Source organism: Anomalospiza imberbis, chromosome 9, assembly GCF_031753505.1.
Source record: "Anomalospiza imberbis isolate Cuckoo-Finch-1a 21T00152 chromosome 9, ASM3175350v1, whole genome shotgun sequence".
NCBI classification, from domain to species: domain Eukaryota; kingdom Metazoa; phylum Chordata; class Aves; order Passeriformes; family Viduidae; genus Anomalospiza; species Anomalospiza imberbis.
In genome coordinates this window covers 3,517,212-3,536,199 of record NC_089689.1, presented here as the reverse complement: position 1 = coordinate 3,536,199, position 18,988 = coordinate 3,517,212, and the positions used below count along the sequence as shown (strand labels likewise).

General features: G+C 47.6%; 1 protein-coding gene and 1 long non-coding RNA gene across 2 annotated transcripts in view; both read right to left on the bottom strand.

The window, feature by feature from the left end:
• ACBD6 (acyl-CoA binding domain containing 6) overlaps positions 1-18,988 on the bottom strand; it is an 80,695-nt gene continuing 61,707 nt past the window's right edge. Inside the window, exons 7-8 of the mRNA XM_068199391.1 lie at positions 4,502-4,532; positions 1-568 (exon numbers count right to left, since the gene is read on the bottom strand). Coding sequence (XP_068055492.1) covers positions 414-568; positions 4,502-4,532 — 186 coding nt within the window. The 3' untranslated portion in view covers positions 1-413. The remainder of the gene's footprint in view (positions 569-4,501; positions 4,533-18,988) is intronic.
• On the bottom strand, positions 12,112-18,958 carry LOC137479113 (uncharacterized). The gene is made up of 2 exons (XR_011001967.1): positions 18,900-18,958; positions 12,112-14,013 (listed from the first exon to the last, which is right to left on the bottom strand). It is a non-coding gene; the product is annotated as an uncharacterized lncRNA (long non-coding RNA).

Below are 18,988 nucleotides of genomic sequence, written 5' to 3'. Positions count from 1 at the left end.
GATCCCAACACTGTGCTTTTATTTATATTATTTGTTTGGACCCAGGGAAAAAAAAAATAACAAACCAAAATTCAGCCTGAAAGGGAGAGACGAGCATCTCACCTGGCCCTGCATCCCCATGGAGGAGCCGACAGGTCAGCCCACGCTGCTCTGCTACAGCCCATACAGTACTCGTGTTTGATACATTAAAATAACACTTGGGGCCTCCTCCAGGCCCTCTCCCCTCTCCCTCCCCCCTCAAACACTGATGAACGTCAGAGCATGCCAAGCTCTGATGCCATCCTGCTCAGGGCATGCAGAGCCCAGCCAGACCCCGTGCTTTAAAAGGTCCCTCGAACCCCTGAGGTGTTTGGGGAGGGCAGTGGGGATGGGGGGAAGGGGTGCTATTGCAGAGCATCTCCGTGCCCGGGGGGTCAGGGCTCGGCGGGGCCGTGCTGCTGCAGAGCCGAAGTGATGGCTTTGGAGTCCGTCACCTCCTCGGGCAGGCAGCCCTCCTGGTCCCGCAGCCCGGGGTCGGCTCCCGACTGCAGCAGCAGCTCCACGATGTCCAAGAACTCGCAGGTGGCAGCTGGGGGGAGAAAGGGAAGGGTTAGTGCGGGGATGCTGGCCCGAGGTGGCGGTGACGGGCGTTTCTGGAGCGGTGGCTGTGGCTGGCGACATTGCCCGCGTGTGCGCAGCACAGCACGGCTCGGGCAGCGCTCGGGACGCGATGTATCGCTGTGCATCCAACAGTGCAAGGGAAGGAGAAAGGACAGAGTGACAGCAATGCAAAGCCAGAAGTCCTGAGGGGGTGCCACCGGTGCGAGCAGCACCCAGAGCCTGCAGTCCAGTCAGAGGTGCTGGGAGCTGAGGGCTCTGCAGGGCATCGCCTGGGACAGAGAGGGAGCCTGGGCACAGCTTGGCTAAGGCTCATTCACATCCAGGACTGGAGACTGACCCTGGGAAGGGCCCCAGAGTGCCACTGCAGCACTGCAGGGACCCCCACAGTGCCACCTGGGAAAGCATTGCCTGCCTGCTTTTGTACCCAGAATTTTTAATGCATTCACCATCTCTAATGGATCTGTAAGCCCTTGCCCAACACCTGCCTCTTGCATCTCCCAGGGAGCAGGCAGCACATCCCAGACACGACATCTTCAGTACTGCCTCGCTCCTGGCTTTTGTCCATCCCTTCTCTTTGCACAAAATTCAGATGGGTTATAGCTGCTGGCCACCACTTCCTGGAGCACCAGCTCCAGGCGACTGTGCCCACGGCCTGGGGCAGCTCTTAATGGCACACATTTCACTCCCCACACCTCTACTAGCAACTGTTTTTTCATCCCTGATTTTCTCTGCCAATATAGAGTCAAGTTTCACCTGAGCTCTTCTCTGTCCTAGGATGTCTTACCTAAGGATGCTAAAAGAAAAGAACCAAGAAAATCAGGAAAACTCTTAACACTGAAGAGCTGGACTTGGCTGACATCGGCACAAGTCCCAGACTCTGGATTTTCCCTTCAGCCTGTGCAACTCAGACCCTAGTGAAGCCAAAACCTGCCTTACAAGGCCATGAAGCTGGCAGCTCCCTCTTGCATTGGTAGCAATTGGTTTTAATCATATTTTGGGTGTTTTTATAAAGCAACCGACTGACTCCTTTAGTGATTAGAGTGTCTTTTGCATTACTCTGCAGTCTTCTACTGATCCAAAAGGACAAGCAGTAATGTCTCATTAAAATAAATTCAATGTGTGATTGGAGTTTATATTGAAAGGATAAAAAAGGGGTCACAAAGGGGAAACAGGTTAGAGAGGAAGCAGGTGGGGGTGTGGGCGAGGCTGAGCTGAAGGGGGACATCCCTCTGTAGAAAATAGACTTCCAGAGGTGCCAAGGAAGGTACGGTGGCAGCTTCTGGGGATGGGGAGCTGGTCCCCACAGGGAAAGGTGGTTTTCTTCTCTGGTGCCATGTCCTTGAGCAGGCTGGGGACATCCCTAGGGATGAGCACAGCTGCTGGATTTATCACGCCCTGGGACCCTCGATTTGTCAAGGGCCAGAGCGGCAGCCCTGACACTGGCACGGGTGAAGATGAATTTCCATTCAGCACAGTTCGCCTCCCGACTCCATTAATCCTCAGGGTTCAGATGATGAATTTTTTTTTATTATTTATTTTCCCTCCAGCGTCCCCTCCCACTGCCCTGCCACGGCGCAGACAGAGCCGAACAGATGGTGCTTTGCAGGGAAGCCGGAGTGCCCAGGAGGATACAGAGCCTGCCCACTCCGCGGCCACGTGGCCACCACTGCTCGGAGAAGCCTTGATTTCCTCTGGGAGAGGCAGCAGCAATGATTTCAGTACTCCCGCTGAGTGGGTGGATGGCTGGATGGATGGAGAGCAGCCGAGGAGAAGGGGCTGCTCAGCAGGGACACCGTGCACACGGCCATGGGCACGGGCTCTGGTCCAGAGCTGAAGCCGTGGGTCCCCGGGGCCGGGGCCGCTGGCCCGCGCCGCTGGCCTCCACTTAACCCCCGATTAAAGGCGGGGGCAGCGGCGATCGGAAGGAGCCAGGATTTATAACCCCCAGCAGGATGCGGTTTGACACCGGCTGTAATCAGGAGAGCTGTCACCACAAGGACAGCTGTCAGGCTCATAAAAAGGGATGCAGACACCCTAAAAACAGAGGCTGCCTTGCTGATGGGATTTAACCCTTCCCTGAACTCCATGAACAGCCTCCAGCCAAAGGGAGGGCCTTGTGAAGGCACAGCTCTGCTCGGAGGTGGTGTCCATAGGAGCTCTCCTGCCTCCCCACTGCAATTAACAACTCGGTTGTGAAGTGCTGGCTGAAATGGGACTGGGAGGTGACAGTGGTTTCCAGTTTCAGGCCAACAGCCACTTGAATCAAACCCAGTCACCCATTTAAGAAGCTGTTTCCAAGCTCGGGGTGATTTATGGTCAGATCAGGAAGAAAGGGAATGGGGATGTCCTGTGGGCAGTGATGGCCACCAGGAACAGCTGGGCACCCATGGGAACACCAGGCCTGTGTGCCAGCGACCCAGAGAGGCTTCCCAAAGATGATATACAGGGAGGAGAGAGGGGGTAATACTCAAGAGGAAGAAAAAATTTCAACACTTCACAAACATTTGGGAAGAAAATCCTGGGAACCTGTAGTTATTGAAACACCTGAGCTGGAAGGGTAGATCAGAGAAACCATTTCTGAAATAATGTTCATTATAGCAGTTATGTTTGCTTGTGTTGAACAACCTGTCTCAGTCCCCAGCCAGAGGGATCCATCTGCATGGAATTTAAACTCAGGTGATACATCTACCTTTTCCTTTCACATACTGGTCTTGCTTGAAGCGAGTGCTCTTGGATTACTTAACATTATTGTGCTATGCTTTTGCACAACCTACTGTGTACCCCTCAGTCCTGGAGCTGGGAAAGCATCTGCCCAGGAGAGAGAATGCCCAAACTGTGGAATGGTTCAGGAAGAGAAAGAGGCAATGTGGCATTTTAAGCGCTGTCCAACTGCGGACAACGCTGCGCTCAGCAACAGATTCACAGTGACAGGAATTTGAAAAATTGAGTGTCCTCCAGGAAAGATCCCACAGGGAGAAATCACACATTATTGTAACTACAGTTTCAGTTCAGGGGCCCTGGAATCTGGGAGTTTAGCTCCAGATCCAAATTCTGTGCCTTGGACAGATGTCTGCAAAGCAATTTTGCTATTCTGCTAATGTCCTTGTGGAGAGATCAAGAAGAGAGAGAAAGACACAAACACTTCAGAATGACAAGTATGCTCTTAATTACAGTGACAGGCATCAAGAGAGAGTACAAGATAATAACTGGCTACGTCTTAATTTTGGGAAAAAGATTATGATCCAGATTAAATTGATACTTTTTTCCTATTCCCTGCACATCAGCACCACACACATCACTTCAGTCTCTGCTTTTCTCATTTGGAGACAGAACAATCTTTCAATTAAATCATGTATCTAATTAGCCTGTAATTGTAGGAGGGACACCAACTGTGACTTGCCTCTGCTGATTTTGGTAGTAGAGAAGCTGCTGCTCTCTCAGCTGTGATCAAACGGGTTTGTCACCAGGACACATGAAGGAGGAGGCCACCTTGTTTGTCCCCTTCCCCTGACCTGTGTAACCTGTTAAAACTGGCACAGACCCTCCCTGAAGGCCAAGGGATTTGGCATCCCCTAACCAGAGCCACTCCTGGGTCTGCAGGTGGCACACCAACATCCTGGAGACACACAGGTGTACAGGGAAAATCTGCATCATTAATTGAGGGAAAAGGAATGCTTTAAGGTGACACTTGCAGAGGATAATGAAGGGAGGGCAGCAATCTTCTCCCAAGGCTCCTACCCCTTCTATGCTGGGATTTCCTAATGGAGGTAGCCACTGGTTAATCAAATCCAGCTTCCTTGCTCATTTTTCTCCTGGAATTTGTTTGATGTGTATAGAGCATTTACTCCAGCTACAAATCCACACTGCTAAGAAGGAACAGCCAAGCTTAGAGGCAGCTTACCATAATGGAGTGCAGTCTGGCCTTCCCCATCCTGAAAAAGAGAAAGAGACTTGATTTTAGAGGAGTAGGTAACATTGTGGTAATACAAATACATCCCAGTTTTAAATAAATAGGCAGAATCCCAGCAATGCTTTAATTGTCCAGACAAACAGCCAGGACACCCAGCTACCTGACAGCTGGGATTTGAATCATCATCCACCATCACTCCCTATTGATGGATAATCAATATCTATCCACCCGTAAGAGTGCGTGGATCACGTCATGACGTGAGTATAATTCAGTTCATACTGTTACCACTTCCAGCCCGTGAAAATGAAGGATTTCAGTCCTATGACTTCACTCTGGGATTCTCACTACTCCTGATGCTTTAGTACAAGATGCTTCAGTGCAAACCCAGCTTTGGCCAACTACCTGAGAGAAGGGTAAAGCACAGGGACACTCACACAGCTTGGTGCACTGAGCTCTTCAGCACATGGGAGCACACAAGCGAAAAAACCCAGTTCCTTCCACCTGAATAAATCTTAGGTCCCTGCCTTCAGAATTTAGGTCTACCCCAATACCCAGGTTAAGTTCTGTCAAGTAGAAAAGGGCAGAGTGCTTAGGGATGAAAGCAAGTTGCCAAGCTCATCCTTGTGAAACACCTGCAGCACAAGGGCAAAGCAAAGTGTGTGATTTGTAGGTGTTGGCACACAGCTCCCTGTTCCAGCCAACACTTAAGCCACTGCATCAGCTGCAGTGCTTTGGGAAGGGTGTCCCCTTCCCAGACTCCTGTGTCCCCTCCCCAGGGCTCTATCACAGTTGATGCTTCACGTCCAGCATTGCAAACCCAGGCACCTCACCCTGACACAGCCTCATCCTGCCACCAGAACAGGTGAAATAACAGAAGGAAAGAATTACTAGCCCCTTTGCTTTCACTACCCCAACCAGGATTAGCCTCTAATTCAGTTCTTTGCCTCCTTAATTTATTTGCATCTGTCTATGGAGACTTAAGTTTTTAATTACCATCATCTTTGGGATTAAGGTACAAATTCTACAGTTTGCTGTAGATTCTGGAGCAGGCGAAAGAGAAAAGAACAGGACAACAGGTAGAAATTCCACTCATAGCTGGAAGTCTTCTGGTTTCCCAGTGTGTTATTCTGTTTGATATTAAGCCTGTTGAGGAATTAGGAACGACTTGTGTTTTGGGGTGGGAGGTGCCATGCTTTGCTCTGGGACACTGCACCAACACGACAACCACGGCAGCAACAGGGATAAAAAGCCAGATGTAACAGGCATTTGCTGCCTAAATACCCATTTCATGTCTTTTCCAAGCAAAGGGGTGGGAGGGAGGGTGTGATTTTTCCTTCCATGTGCCACTATGTCCCATTCATGTTACTCAGAGCAGTGTTTGAAGATGCCTTATTTTAGGAGCCTATTTCTGCCCAGACTGTGGGAAGCATAATGCAAATGGGTGTCATTAGATGGTACCACAAACCAAAGAACTGAGGGAATCAAGGCCAGCATCCATTGATTATTCCACACTAAGGTAACCAGTGTGAGCCAGTGCCCCTGAGCTCTCCTTAAGCACATGGATGCTCAGAGGAGTGACAAGGCCAGCACTGACTTCAGCAAAATATGGAGCAGGGCTGGGGAAGGAGAGGCGGGAACGCTCGAATGAGTTATTGGAAAGGCAGGATGTCAAATGTGTGGGCTGGGGGATGGGAATCCAGCTCCCCTCTGCATCACCACCTCCAAGACTGCAGCCAACAAAACCCACAGGTGAATGGGACTGGAGCCACGCAGCAGAAGCCCCTTCCCACGGGAGCTCTTTGCTGCAGAACTCCCTATTAAAACACATAGGACTGCTCCAGGAATCCTACAGACATTTGTTCCTCTTCCAAAGGCCTGCAGAAAGCACTGCTGTTTCAGCAGCTGGCTGGGGATAACAAGGTTTTTTATTTCTCTTAGATGTACTTCCTGGCATCTGCTGGGCTAAGGAGGGAGTGTAGGTCTCGGCATAGGAAATGCATCCCTTTAATCCCAGTGTGGTTTTTAAAAAGAACTATTAATCCAATGTTATGCAAACATGGTTTGCACTTTATTTATGCTGTGGATTTTCCCCCTGCTTTGAGCCTGCCCAATGGCCAAATGCTATTTGTTACACTTCTCAGATGCCATGCTGTTTGCTTCTATTTCCACTGTGACAAATTTTAATCCAGGTAAATGGAAAAAGCTCTAGTGTGGTCACTCACTAAAGGCCTTGAAAGCCCTCGGGAAGCTGCTGATCTCCATCCCTCTTTGATTTGGCTTTTTGGAGCACCGTGGCTAATTGCAGCCTGATATACCCGGCTGCTCCAGGTACAGCAGTGCTGAGCCTTCAGAGCAAAATGGTCACACCTGGAGACTAATCAAAGATGGGCTGTGAAAGTCAAGATTACAGCTCCCTTTGTGGGAATTATGTGAAACAAATATAGCCTGCCAGGCACTGGAAGTGTCTGTTTTGCAATCAAACACCATATGCAGAAGATGAATGAAGATGAACTGTAGCTGGCCTTGATGCAAGGGGTATTTCCTGATGTGCAACAGAAAGCAGAGGTCTCTTGAGCATCTTAAGGCCCTTCTCCTGAGATGTGCCTGTGTTAGGATGGATGATCCCAAACAAGGAATGGGCAGGTACAAGCCTCTGTCCTCACCCCACTGGCATCAGCCAGGAACAGGGCATCTGGAGAGCATCCTCTGCAGTCAGGAGATAAATCGGCAGTGATCAGATGGCTCCTCTCAGCAGATGGACCAAAGAGAAGGGGCTGAGAAGGAAGCTGATGTTGAGTGGGGAAGAGGAGACAGGCAGCTCTAGGCCAACACTGAGCCAGGATGCCTCTGAGAAGTGCCCCTTCATGCCTCTGAATCAGCTGGGAAAATGTCACTGTCACAGGTTAAAAAGGAGGAAACCTGCTCTGATTTGATGAACCTCAACACAAAAGAGGGGAAAAGCCAGGCTCAAAGCAGCAACACACCTTCTGTAAAGGCTTGCAAGGCACTGGTAGGCCCTTGTCCCAGAGCCCTTTTAGCAATTCTCCATCTGTAAAAGGGAGGAGCTTGTGGAAATGGCAGAACTCACACAGGCAGACAGAAAGTGACCAGGAGGGAAAGACCATGACACACCCTAATGTAGGAGTGCTTAGTCCCAGACATGTTACTGATCAACAACAGATCTGATTCCAAGATTTCATCTTGCCTCCTACTGCCATGTGCCATCCCTGGTGGCTTCTACAGCTTCCTGGCACATCTGGCCACGTCAGGGTGACAGCTGAGCTGCATGGCCTTTCTGGGAGATGAAAACCCAAATGTCTACCAAACCCATCAAAACAAAGATGCTACCAAATCACTGGTACTTCCTACGTGCATGGTCTGTGACAGATGTCACTCAATGAAAATCCAACTACCAGTGGATAACTTATTGGATAACAGGATTTTGTTCTGCTCCTGAGAAATTTAAGCAAGAGAAATGGGAGAAGATGGACCGAGCGCAGATGGACCAACTGTCTTATCTGCTAAGTGGTGCCGTGGCTGCTGCACATGAATTCTGTCTCATAAGTGATAGGATTATATCGGTGTTGCCATCCCATGTTCAATCCCTGGGAATTTCTGTTCCCTGCTTAACCTAACACAAGTTCTGGACTGAAGGGCAGAGACAAGGAAATGCCGTGCACTCTGTAAGACACAATTTGCCATTTCAAGTACACTTTGGCTGGCCAGGGTCTGAGTGTGGTTTCACGGGACAGTTTTAAAACCAGTGCTGTATAAACACTGATAGCTCAGAGCTGCTTCATTCGCCCTCCAGGCTGTGTGCAGTGGCAGGGTGGGCTGGAGGAAGACACCACCTCTTCCACCATCTCACCTGTTTTGTTCAGCACCAGTGGAGAAAGGGGAAACACAAATCCATGCTGGTTACCTGGGTAAGTTTTGGTCCAGCCTGACCCCATATTGGGGGTGAAGCTGGGGCTGGACCCTCCACACCAGCACAAGGGTCTTTAGGGGACCCCACACCTCCTTGAGTGCTGCTCCACACTTTCAGTCACCTCCCCAAGCACAGACACCATGAGTGTGAAAAGCGCAGCAGGAAAACCTCTACACTAATCCTGCCCTTTGGAGGGGTAGCACATGTGCTCTTTATTTTAAGGTATTTTCCCCCCATATCTCCTTTCTGCTCATTTGTGGCACCTTTAAAGGTGCACTGCTCGTTCCCATTGACAGACTTGGAAGGCTGGCAGGGATCGCAGGAGATAAGAACGATGAGGTGATAAGAGTGCTTAACAGCACTGGGTCCTGGGCAGCACGGCGGGCCAGAGGGAAGATAAATATTTACACTACATCTTTAGAAGGTGAGAGAATAAAAAGGGCCAGAATAATACAGACTCTGAACAAGCACCGATGCTTAGGAGCTGTAATATAAATCTCTGCAGCCTCACGACACACACTCACTCAAGCCAGGGAGATGAAAAATAGCAAGAAAATACTTCCCTCCACTTTTAAAAAGGGTTTTATTTCTCATTTGTTTCTACTTTAGACTTCAACTTCCCAACAATTTACTTTAACCTCACCATCATGTTATTCTCTGAAATTTTCTCTCCAAGAAGACTGAGGGTAAGGCTACAACTCAACACACCATTATATTTACATGCTAATACCCACCAATACTAAAACCAGGCAATGGGGGCAAATATAACCAGTCTGAACTCCACCAGATGATTCAACAGGAGACATCCCCATGTGCATTCTTGGTCCCAACTCCAAGGCAGCTCAGGCACCCCCAAGGACCAATACCATGGGACAAAGGATAGAGAGCAAACTCTGCTAGAGGCAAAACCAAAAAACATGCACTGGTCATGAACAGCTGTTTTTTAGGGATTGCAGATAACCCAGGCTGACAAGTGCAGGGCATCCTCTTAAGTTTGGTTCCCCAATTAACTCTCCCACCTCCCCTCTCTGTGTGCAGGTTTGGCAGGGATCCCTTTCTCACTGAGCTGTCCTTCTCCAAGAGCTCTCAGCTCTCTCCTCTGCTCATTCCTCCCATTCTGACCATTTCCTGCACTGTGCCAGGCAGATATCCCCCAGGATGGAAGGTGCTAGACTTTTATCATCACCTCTTGGGCCCTTCTCCAGAGCCTACTGCCAGGCTATCATTTGGCCTATCTTCTAAGTGCCTCACAGATAAATTAGATCTGCATAGAGAAGCAATTATTACATTTCTAATGGCATGAACCCTTACAGCACAATCTGCAACTGAAAGGCAAAGAAAATTGCATTAGCTTTTGTTTGATTCAAAATTATGATCAAGGGAAGAGGGATGTTGAAGTCCTTTAAAGCCAAGCCTCTGAGCTGGGGATTTTTCTGTCTGGGGACCTCCCTGCTCGTATTCACTGCTGGAGCTCACTCTCGTGGTTCATTTAGGAGGACTAATTTGGAGAAGCCTCTGCTTAGAAAGCTGCAGTTAAAAGCAGATCTAAGAAAGCTCAGAGAGAAGAGGATGCCCAGGAACCACCACTGGCTCCCTCCTGAAGCCTGCATCTGCTAATGCTCCCAAACACCCCCAGCCTGAGGAGTTCAGTGTGCCAGGGTTATGCTAATCCCTCATCGCCCTAGTTTCTAACTGGTGCTGTACCTAAATTTCCAAGTGCAATTTCAGTGGGATTTATCACATCTACTATGATCAGCATGTAGTGCTGCTGGCACAGATACAGGCTCTCAATATCCCACTGCAGACATGGCTGTCATTAATTGCAGAACAAACTGATTTCTGAACCTATGCAGCAGCTCATGCAGCAACACTGAAACTCTCAGGGTTGTTTTGCTGTTGAACATTTTCAACCCATTTGCAGCCAGCACTCTGTGCCCAGCTGTGTATTTGGACATACTTATAGGTTATCCAAATAATATTTGCTACTGCCTGTTACTTTCAGCACCAGGCATCTTGCCGCTCATCAAACAAGTGTGTGGGTGCAAAAGAAAAACTGCCAGGGAGCTCAAAAATGTGTTAGGAGAAGTCAATGCCTAAAGCTGTAACAAGTGTCATGGCAAACCACGATGGCAAATGCCACCCCAAGCTATGGACAGGATAATACTCCAAAGGCTAGGATGCTAAAATCCTCTTCTCAGGGTGCTTCCCTGCCCCCTCCCTGCATAAAAGTTAGTGTTCCTGTACTGCTTTATCACTTTAGCATGGCTGAGGCAGATACCTGCTTATTTAAGGGGCAGGATAAATGGGCTGAGACAGCTTTCCCATCCCCAATTCACTAGGGAACGCTTGGAAATTCCACCTGACACCGGACCGCTCTGTGCTCTTAAACAATCTCCCGTCTGATCCGATTGTTCCCCAGTGGGGAGGCAGGCTGCAGCTAGCTCAAGAGTCATTGATTGGATTAACAGCCTAATTCCCAACAGATGAATAGAATACTGATGTCTTGTCAGCCCACATCATAGAAGGAAAACACAATCTGCTTCTACAGCCCCGAAATTTAACCCTTTGCTTCCCTGCTCCCCCCTCCCCGGGGCTGGATGCAGGGTCCAGCACTTTCAGCTGGAGATCCTACCTATTTAAATGAGAAAAGATTTATTAACCTTTGGGACACTTTGCCTAATCATCGACATGCCACGGGATCACATGGCATTTTCTGTAAGAAACCCTCTTTTTCACCCTTTCCACACAGAAGAGATTCATACCAGGGACCTTTATTATTTTTTCTCCTCTCTTTTCCACCTGCCAATACAGGGAATGCTGTATGCTTCACAGTAAGCTGCTGAAAATTCATCAGCTCAGCGATACTTATCCTGAAACATACAGATATTGAACGTTTTCTGAGTCTATCATTTGATCAGCAGGATGGATCTGCCTGGAAAGGAACATCCAGCTGTGCTGCAGGAGAGGCATCTCTGCAATGCCCTCTCCCTCCAACAGCTCTTGGCAAGCTGTGGGGCAGGGGAATGAAGCTGGGCACATCATTTGTTCTTGGAGAGCTCCTGTTCTCCACCTCCTAATGGAGACACTAATGTTTTCTTACCTCATAGAAAGCCTGTGATAAGAAATTAATTGCTACTGGTCAAATGTTCACTACCACAGAAGCAGGACTGTGTGCATATTAAAGAGATTCTCCAAGAACAAAATTTATTTATGGAGTCCTTGGTATTGTCTGCGTTTATTTCCTTTTTCAGGAGACAAGAATAAATAAAAATAATCTGATTTTAAGGAATTAATTCAAAATTACCTTTTTTTTTCTCAGATCACTGGGGTCCATAATGCTCTTTTTTTTTTTTTTTTTTTTTGCTTCCAACACTCACCTTTTATGTTTGCATTTACAAAACAAGCAGGTATGTGAGGGTGTTACTGTGAGGGTGGGGAGGCCCTGGCACAGCTTTCCCAGAGAAGCTGTGGCTGCCCCATCCCTGGAAGTGCTCAAGGCTGGGCTGGATGGGGCTCTGAGCAACCTGGGGTAGTAGGAAGTGTCCTCGCCCATAGCTGGGGGTTGGATCTGTATGGTCTTTAAGGTCCCTTCTAACCCAAACCATTCTAAGATTCTATATATTTTTGAAGATTGCAAGGTGTGCATCACCCAAGATAAGCCAGGTTGTGCTGCTGAAGCATAAATAAGGTATTTCCAATTTTATTTGGGTTTTACAGCTCAGGTGCAGAGTGGAAACACTCCCTCCATCACTCCTTAACTCTATCAAACTAATTAGGCCAGCACTAACATGACCAGTAGGAGAGAAAGCATGAAAGGTGCGCACCCTTTTTTTCCCCCTTCTAGAACCAATAGCTGCTACTCATGACAATTTTCTAGACTACAGGGTCTTAGAACATTATTATGCATATAATAAACTTGCTAGGAGACTGAATGAAATAAACAGCCCTTCCCTCTCCTGGCTTCCAGTACATCAGCCTTACATACAGTCCTCTCTTCAGAGAGACAGTGTGTCACAGTGTGCTCACAACATGGGCACTGGGGAGGCATTAATGACAGAGCTGCCCTAACCAAACTAATTAGCCAGAGACGCTTCATTGACTCAAACATTTCAATTAATGCCCAATTATTAGTATTTTAAAGTGGTTCAAATGATTAGCTCCTTTTTACAATTTGAAACCATAATGTTTGATTTTCATCCTCGATGTGAATTGTTCCAGAATGGCAATAAATCAATCAATCAATCCATCAATAAAGAAATCCAACGAGCCCTGTCCAGCCCAGCCTCTGTCCTGCAATACAGGTGCATTGGATTCATGAATTCAGGTTAAGGATGGGGACTGGGGCAGTTGTGCCCTGGAACTAGCAGACTGCAGGTTTTATAAATACATACAGAAATAATTAAAATCTAAGGGGTTTAGAAGGGTTTATCTCCTTTAAATAATCTCTGCCACAAAGCCTGTAAAGTCACTGCTGGCACGATGCCCACATGGGACCGGCTGTCGGGTATCAGGACAGCACGTGTGGATGGGAGCAGGGAGATTAGGAGGCAGAGGTGGCCCATCAGTGCTGCTGCCCCAGGCACTGCCCAGGGGCTGCGAACCTGCAGGAGCAGGGCTGGATCCAGCACCAACCAGCAAGTCAACATGCCACTTGCTCCACCTGATTAAAGAGAGAAGGATGCGCCATTAGGGAGAGCATTGCTGCCACTGGTTGGTTCACCTCAGCCCGTGCTGACTGCAAGGCAAATGCTGGCTGATATTTATTTAAAGGGATTCAAGGCTTTGGAAGTAACTCCTTTTCCTCTGCAGGCTTGAACGTAAAGCCCTGCATGATGGAAGAGATGTTGCACTTCTAATTGTCAACTATAATGGCTCAGAGCTGCCACTCTGCCTTTCCAGATGTCCTCTTTGTAGAAACTGTCATTTAAAACCAACAACTGAGTGACCATGAGAGAGAAAAAAATCCAAAAGAAAGCAGAGAAACCATGCCTGCGTGGGCTAAAGCAGTGCCCGTCCCAAACCCACGGGTTTGATTCCCTTGATTTGGGCAGAGGCAGGCTCAGCTGAAAAATCCAGGAAAGCCATGGCAGAGTGGGAGCACTGTCAGAGAGGTTGTGCTGTGAGGACAGGCATGGTTGCAATAAAAGCCAAGTCACAACATGCTGTAGGAGGAGTAGAGGTGCTGCTAACAGCTCAGGGAGCTTTTTCTCCTTTAAATCAGTGAGGATAAAGACTTTGGAGACTCTTTTGGTGCCATAAACCTTCCTTGGCTTGGTGTGCAAAATCAGCACTTTCCATGTTGAGACATTCTGAAGCATCCTCTGAACTCATTAGATGAGAGCTGGATTTTATTAAGCCAAGCTTGAGAAAGCCTGGGCTAGCAGAGAAGCTGAGTTCCAGTGGCACACAGCCCTCAGCATGAAAAGCACATTTTTATCTCCTCCTTTAGTGCCAGGAACTTTGCTCGACATCCCAAAGCACCTGAGGATAGTGCTGTGCCCTGCAGCCTCCAGACAGCCTTTCCTTTCCAAGCACGCCTGCTCCTTAAGGATGATGACTCCTCTTCGTGGCTAATCTGGAATTAGAGAGGACGTTTGCACACTCACAGCCGTCTGCCAGAGGGGGAAGGCATCAGAGCCTGGATCCTGCCCCGCAGTGGACCACTGCCAGGGAGAAGCCAACTGCATGTGTTGACTTAAGAAGCTCCCATCTCATCACCTCAAAGGGTCGCTGTTTTTGTGACCTCCAGCAGCCTTTTAGCAGCCTCTGTGAATTGTATTAGTAGCTGATTTACCATTTGTTATTTTATAAGGCATGAAGCTGCTCTTTCATTTGCTCATGCACCACCAAGTACAACTACACGTAAGACTGAAAACTCAGTCTGTGATCATTGGGGCTCTTTCCTGATGGAAGGAAGGAGGAATAAATAGTGAGGCAAAAGGTTTATTGGTACTGCTTATTCACAGACAGCCAGGTTTCCAAACAGCTACTAATGAAGTGCTACTACTAAAGAAAGAAAAAGAAAAAATGTCTGGAGAAAATGGCCTCAGGACATCAAACTCTATCAGTAACTGGGTTTTCTTGATGCAGCCACAGTGCTATTAAAATACAGCTGAACTAAGTACTTGCAGTTTGGTCTGTCATTAGGTATTTAGTGAGATGCAAAATTGATCTTCACTTTAAAGGGCTCTTTCAAAGTCTAAAGGATACACTTGCTCTCTTCTTGTGCTGTATAATAGAGGAGTTCCTAATGAAATTCAGCAGGAACTGGAGGCAACCAGGGAAAACCACAGCCAACTTTATAACAGACAGATTTATGCTCAGGAGTGTCCTGCTCTTCGAATGAGTTATTCTGCACAGGGCAGGGATAACAGGTTCTCCATTCATGGCTTGTACAAGCGTGGCAGAAGGTCAAGTTCCCTGGTGGTGCTGGGTCCGTGCTGAGGGCTGGGGCTGCTGTCACATCTGGGGCTGGGCTGAGCAGCTCCATCCCATTTCCCACTAAAGCAGCCCAGGGAGCCCACTGGGACCAGCTGGGCCTAGAACTGGGCCCAGCCCACTGGAGCAGATGGCAGGTGCTGGTGGTGGCAGCTGATGTGGGGCTGTGCTGAACCAGTGACCTAGAGGTGAAAGGCTCCATATCTCCCATTATCAATCCCCAGAGCCCCCTCCAGAGTAAGTGTTGATACATTAATCTTTCTGTCTGATGGAAACAAACATTCCACAGGGGAATCTTTATTTATATTGAGCCCAAGTCACGCTTAAAAACATAAAGTTAAGGGCAGGCTTAGGTTTCAGCCTTCCATCAGAAATGTTCCTAGTTAATGCCACCCTTTTTCCCTTCCACGTATCAAATTTAAAGAGCACGTCATCACGCATTAGTCTGAGCACAGTCCCAGTGTGGATAGCTGCAGTAAATAATAAACTGGTGTTTGTGGTTCCTGCTGTGCATGCTGTCCTCCTAAATAGTTTAATAAAACAGGAGTATATTTCCAAGCACTGCTGGAGTGCCTCGATGAAGCATGTGGTGTAGGATAAATACCTCCACATCAGGACACTTTTCAAAGCCATCAGGCAGAGGGGTCAGTCTGTTGTGGGTTTTTTTAAAACTGCACAAGCTAATGCTTTAAGAGTGTCTTGATGGAATCAGGGAAATTGGATTGTCCCCCCATTTGCTGGCCTAAAACAAGCCTTTTTTTATTTATCCCATTAGAGGAACACAAGAGAAACCTTTTAAATGTCACTAAAATTTTCCCTGCACTGCAAAACCCAGTCAAAAGGGTTTTAATTCTCCCTGAGACCTCTTAAGTAATGCAGTATGTCAAGATTTAATACCTTGTGTGCAGGGGATTGTCTGTATGCTGTGCTGTTTCACCAGGGTGACTCCATAGGGTCGGTCCTGGTCACTGGATTTGGTCCCTGTCAGCACTGAGCTGCTCCAGCAGCCCACACACTTCACATCAGGTCTGCTGAACAAAAAGGCAAGCGAAAACAAGATGAGATGAAGCTTTCCCTGGACCAGTCTGAGACTACCAAAAATTCAGCAGTGCTGCTCAGTCTCCAGTGATTTTGTTCTGTGAGTTGGGACTCTGAGGTTTTGGAAAAGCCTGTCATTTTTAGGCTTTATTCACTTCTTTATAGGAGAGCCAGGGAGAATTGTCAAGAGGTGCTTTTGTACATAAGGCTCCATGTTCCCCTGGGATATTTAAGAAGACAAACAGGGCAATATCACAAGCAGAGCCCAGGATTATAAACTGGCAGTGGACAACACAGTAAAGCACACTGGTTAAAGATGGCAACAGGACCAAACACCTTTGAAGGCTGGGCTGGTCCTCGCTCCAACCTTGCTGTCCTAAGGGCTGAGGGCAATTAATGCCAAAACAACTTCTCAGAGCCTCTTGGTGCTCATCCTACTGTCAGCCAGCCTGGGAGCTATGGGTGATCTGACCTCCCAAAGTAATCCCAACTAGTAACATTTGCTACTAAAACACACCATTATTTTGCTCCTGTGGGTATGGGAGTTCTCTATCCACACATCTTTTTGCAGACAGTGAACACATCATACCACAGTGAAAGAGGACCTGGGATGCCAAATCATTTTGGGCTGAGTGTGCAATTCTCCCCAAGCCTGGTTTTGCAGAGAAAAGAGGAATTGGAGGACAATGAGCATCCAAGCTGGGGTATGTGAGCCACCAGTCTCTTGTTCCAGAATTCACACAGGTGCACTGAGAGCTGGGAAAGGTGAAGAGCCCAGAAGATCGAGCAAGAGGAGGCACATCCCAGCCTCTCAAACAGTCCCAATAAAACCCAGCCCTGAGACCAAGACACTGCCTACTGATCTTCCCTGTAGGGCTTCATAATCTATTTTACAAAATGTCAAAATTCAGCATGAAAATTGAAGAAAAGGGGGTAGGGAGAAAAAGAAAAAAAAGCCAGACTGGCTGGTTATTGGACCAAGGGCTGTGTTAAAAGGATCAGGAGGTGGTGGGCCAAGCAGTGGGGGAGGGAATGGGATAAAGTAGTGGGTCTAATCAAATCAGTTTAAAAAGCTGCAGCCTCTCCGAGTTAACCTTGCCAATCAGGGACGAGGGGAGCATGTCTGCGCACATTAAAGCGGGAGCGCGTCCTTGAACCCGCGTTCTGCCTCCTCCCCGCAGCCCACGCACCCCACACCCTCGGCAGGCAGCAGCAATGCCCAAGATGAGCCTCCCTCCTCAGCCTTGCTCAAGTGGAAATCAGCACTGCAAAGGCAGCTCGCATGCTTCCCTGTGATTAGAGGTGAGCCCATGGGATTAAGCCGGCAAGAGTTGGAGAAATGTTAAAAAACAAACAAACCAAAAAGCAGGGAACAAAAGGAGAAGCCCTCCCATTGACAAATCCTGTTGCATTGAGCCTGGCAGCTGTGAGAGGCATTACTAACCTTTGCTAATGACTAAGGGCACTGAAGTCACTTTAAAATAAATATTCACTAGGAATTACATGGGTAATCTAAAGGGATTATCCTGCTGCCTTAACAGGTCCATAACCTAAACATTAAATGGTCTACACAAGTGTTTGCATTAATTTTGACCCAAATCAACCCTTCTGCTAAAAGCTTTGGAAAGCCAGATTAAATTTTGGAAACCACGGGTCTGCTCTGAGTTAGCGTTCTTATAAATTCCTCCAGATCCTCTGTTTTCTGAAGGAAAAACAGGGCTGAGCTCTTGGAAGCCAGGAGCCTGCCAGCAGCCAGGGAAAGGCTTTAGCAGAAACACACACTCAGAACATGAAGCAGCAAGCACAAATCCAGTCTGCCACAAAATCCAGTCCCTGTGGTAAAAGTATCTGTGTTCAGAGTCTTGGCTGCAGCCTGTCTTCCCTGGGGAGACAGGGAATGCCCAGCATGGGGAGAAGGAGCTCTGCTGTAGAGAATGGGACAAACCCCGTGCCTCAGTTTCCCCACCTGTAAAATGTCATGTGCCTTCCATCTGGGGCACTTGTGCCTCTAACTCCTGGAGGGCAATTTCAGCTGGATCGGGGCTGTGTGTTTGAGTGAAGCTCAGCAGCTCATTCTCAGGGAGGTCAGGAGAGCAGGAGTTGAGGCCAGAGGGACTGAATGATGAGCTGAGAACAGCTCCTGTGCACCAGATAAAGCTCCTGAGAATAACTTCATCGTCTGTGCCTGTAAAAGTACAGCCTAAAAACACACAGATGCCTTAAAGCCACCATTCACAACGCCTAAATTGCATTTGAATCCAAAAGTCCTATGAGACAGAAAGAGGGAATAAATAAAAGTACATCAATGCTTCCTTCCAGCAGGTGTTTCAGACCCAGAGCTGGATAAAGGACTCAGGGTCTTCCTCATTTCCCAGTCTTGTAGAAAATTAGGAAAGTGAGAGACATGATCAGGATGTTTGCAGCACAAAAATATGCTACACTAATGGATCTGAAGTGCTTTGGGTCCTTCTGGGTCCTCTGTACAGCACAGTGTAAAGAAGAATCAAACACAATGGGAAGGTGGCAGGGAAAGCAGTCCAGAAAAAGCTCAATTTTTAAAAAGCTCACTATTATTGATGGAGGGAAGAAAAACATGTGTAACTTTAATATTTTCTAAAGACTTTTTTCAGAAGCTCTCACTTTTTTTTTAGGTTAGAAAAAGCTACAAAACCATTAAAATCTAACCTGGTAAAACCTAATTTTACAGGAAATCTTCTTTGAAAGCCTTGGCAATACAAGTGGAAGTGCTGTCTGAAGGCAGTGTGGAAGAGTGCTCTAACAGCAGCATTTTAAACTCAAATGCCAGGCAAACAGTAAGAGCAGGTGAAGCCACTTTTACACACCTTCAAATGAAAAATCATCCCACTAAATGAGATTTCTCCCCTCTGAAATATGTATCTTTATGAACTCCTGAATACATGCTAGCAAAAAATTAACAGATAAAAATAACTTCTGTCTTTAAAGAAGATGAATTCTCCTCCTTACTTTTCAAGTAAACAAATAGCCTCAAAGTTTTTTTTATGTGCCAGGAACAAATGATAAATATCCTCCTCACTGAGGAGACCTGAAGCCTT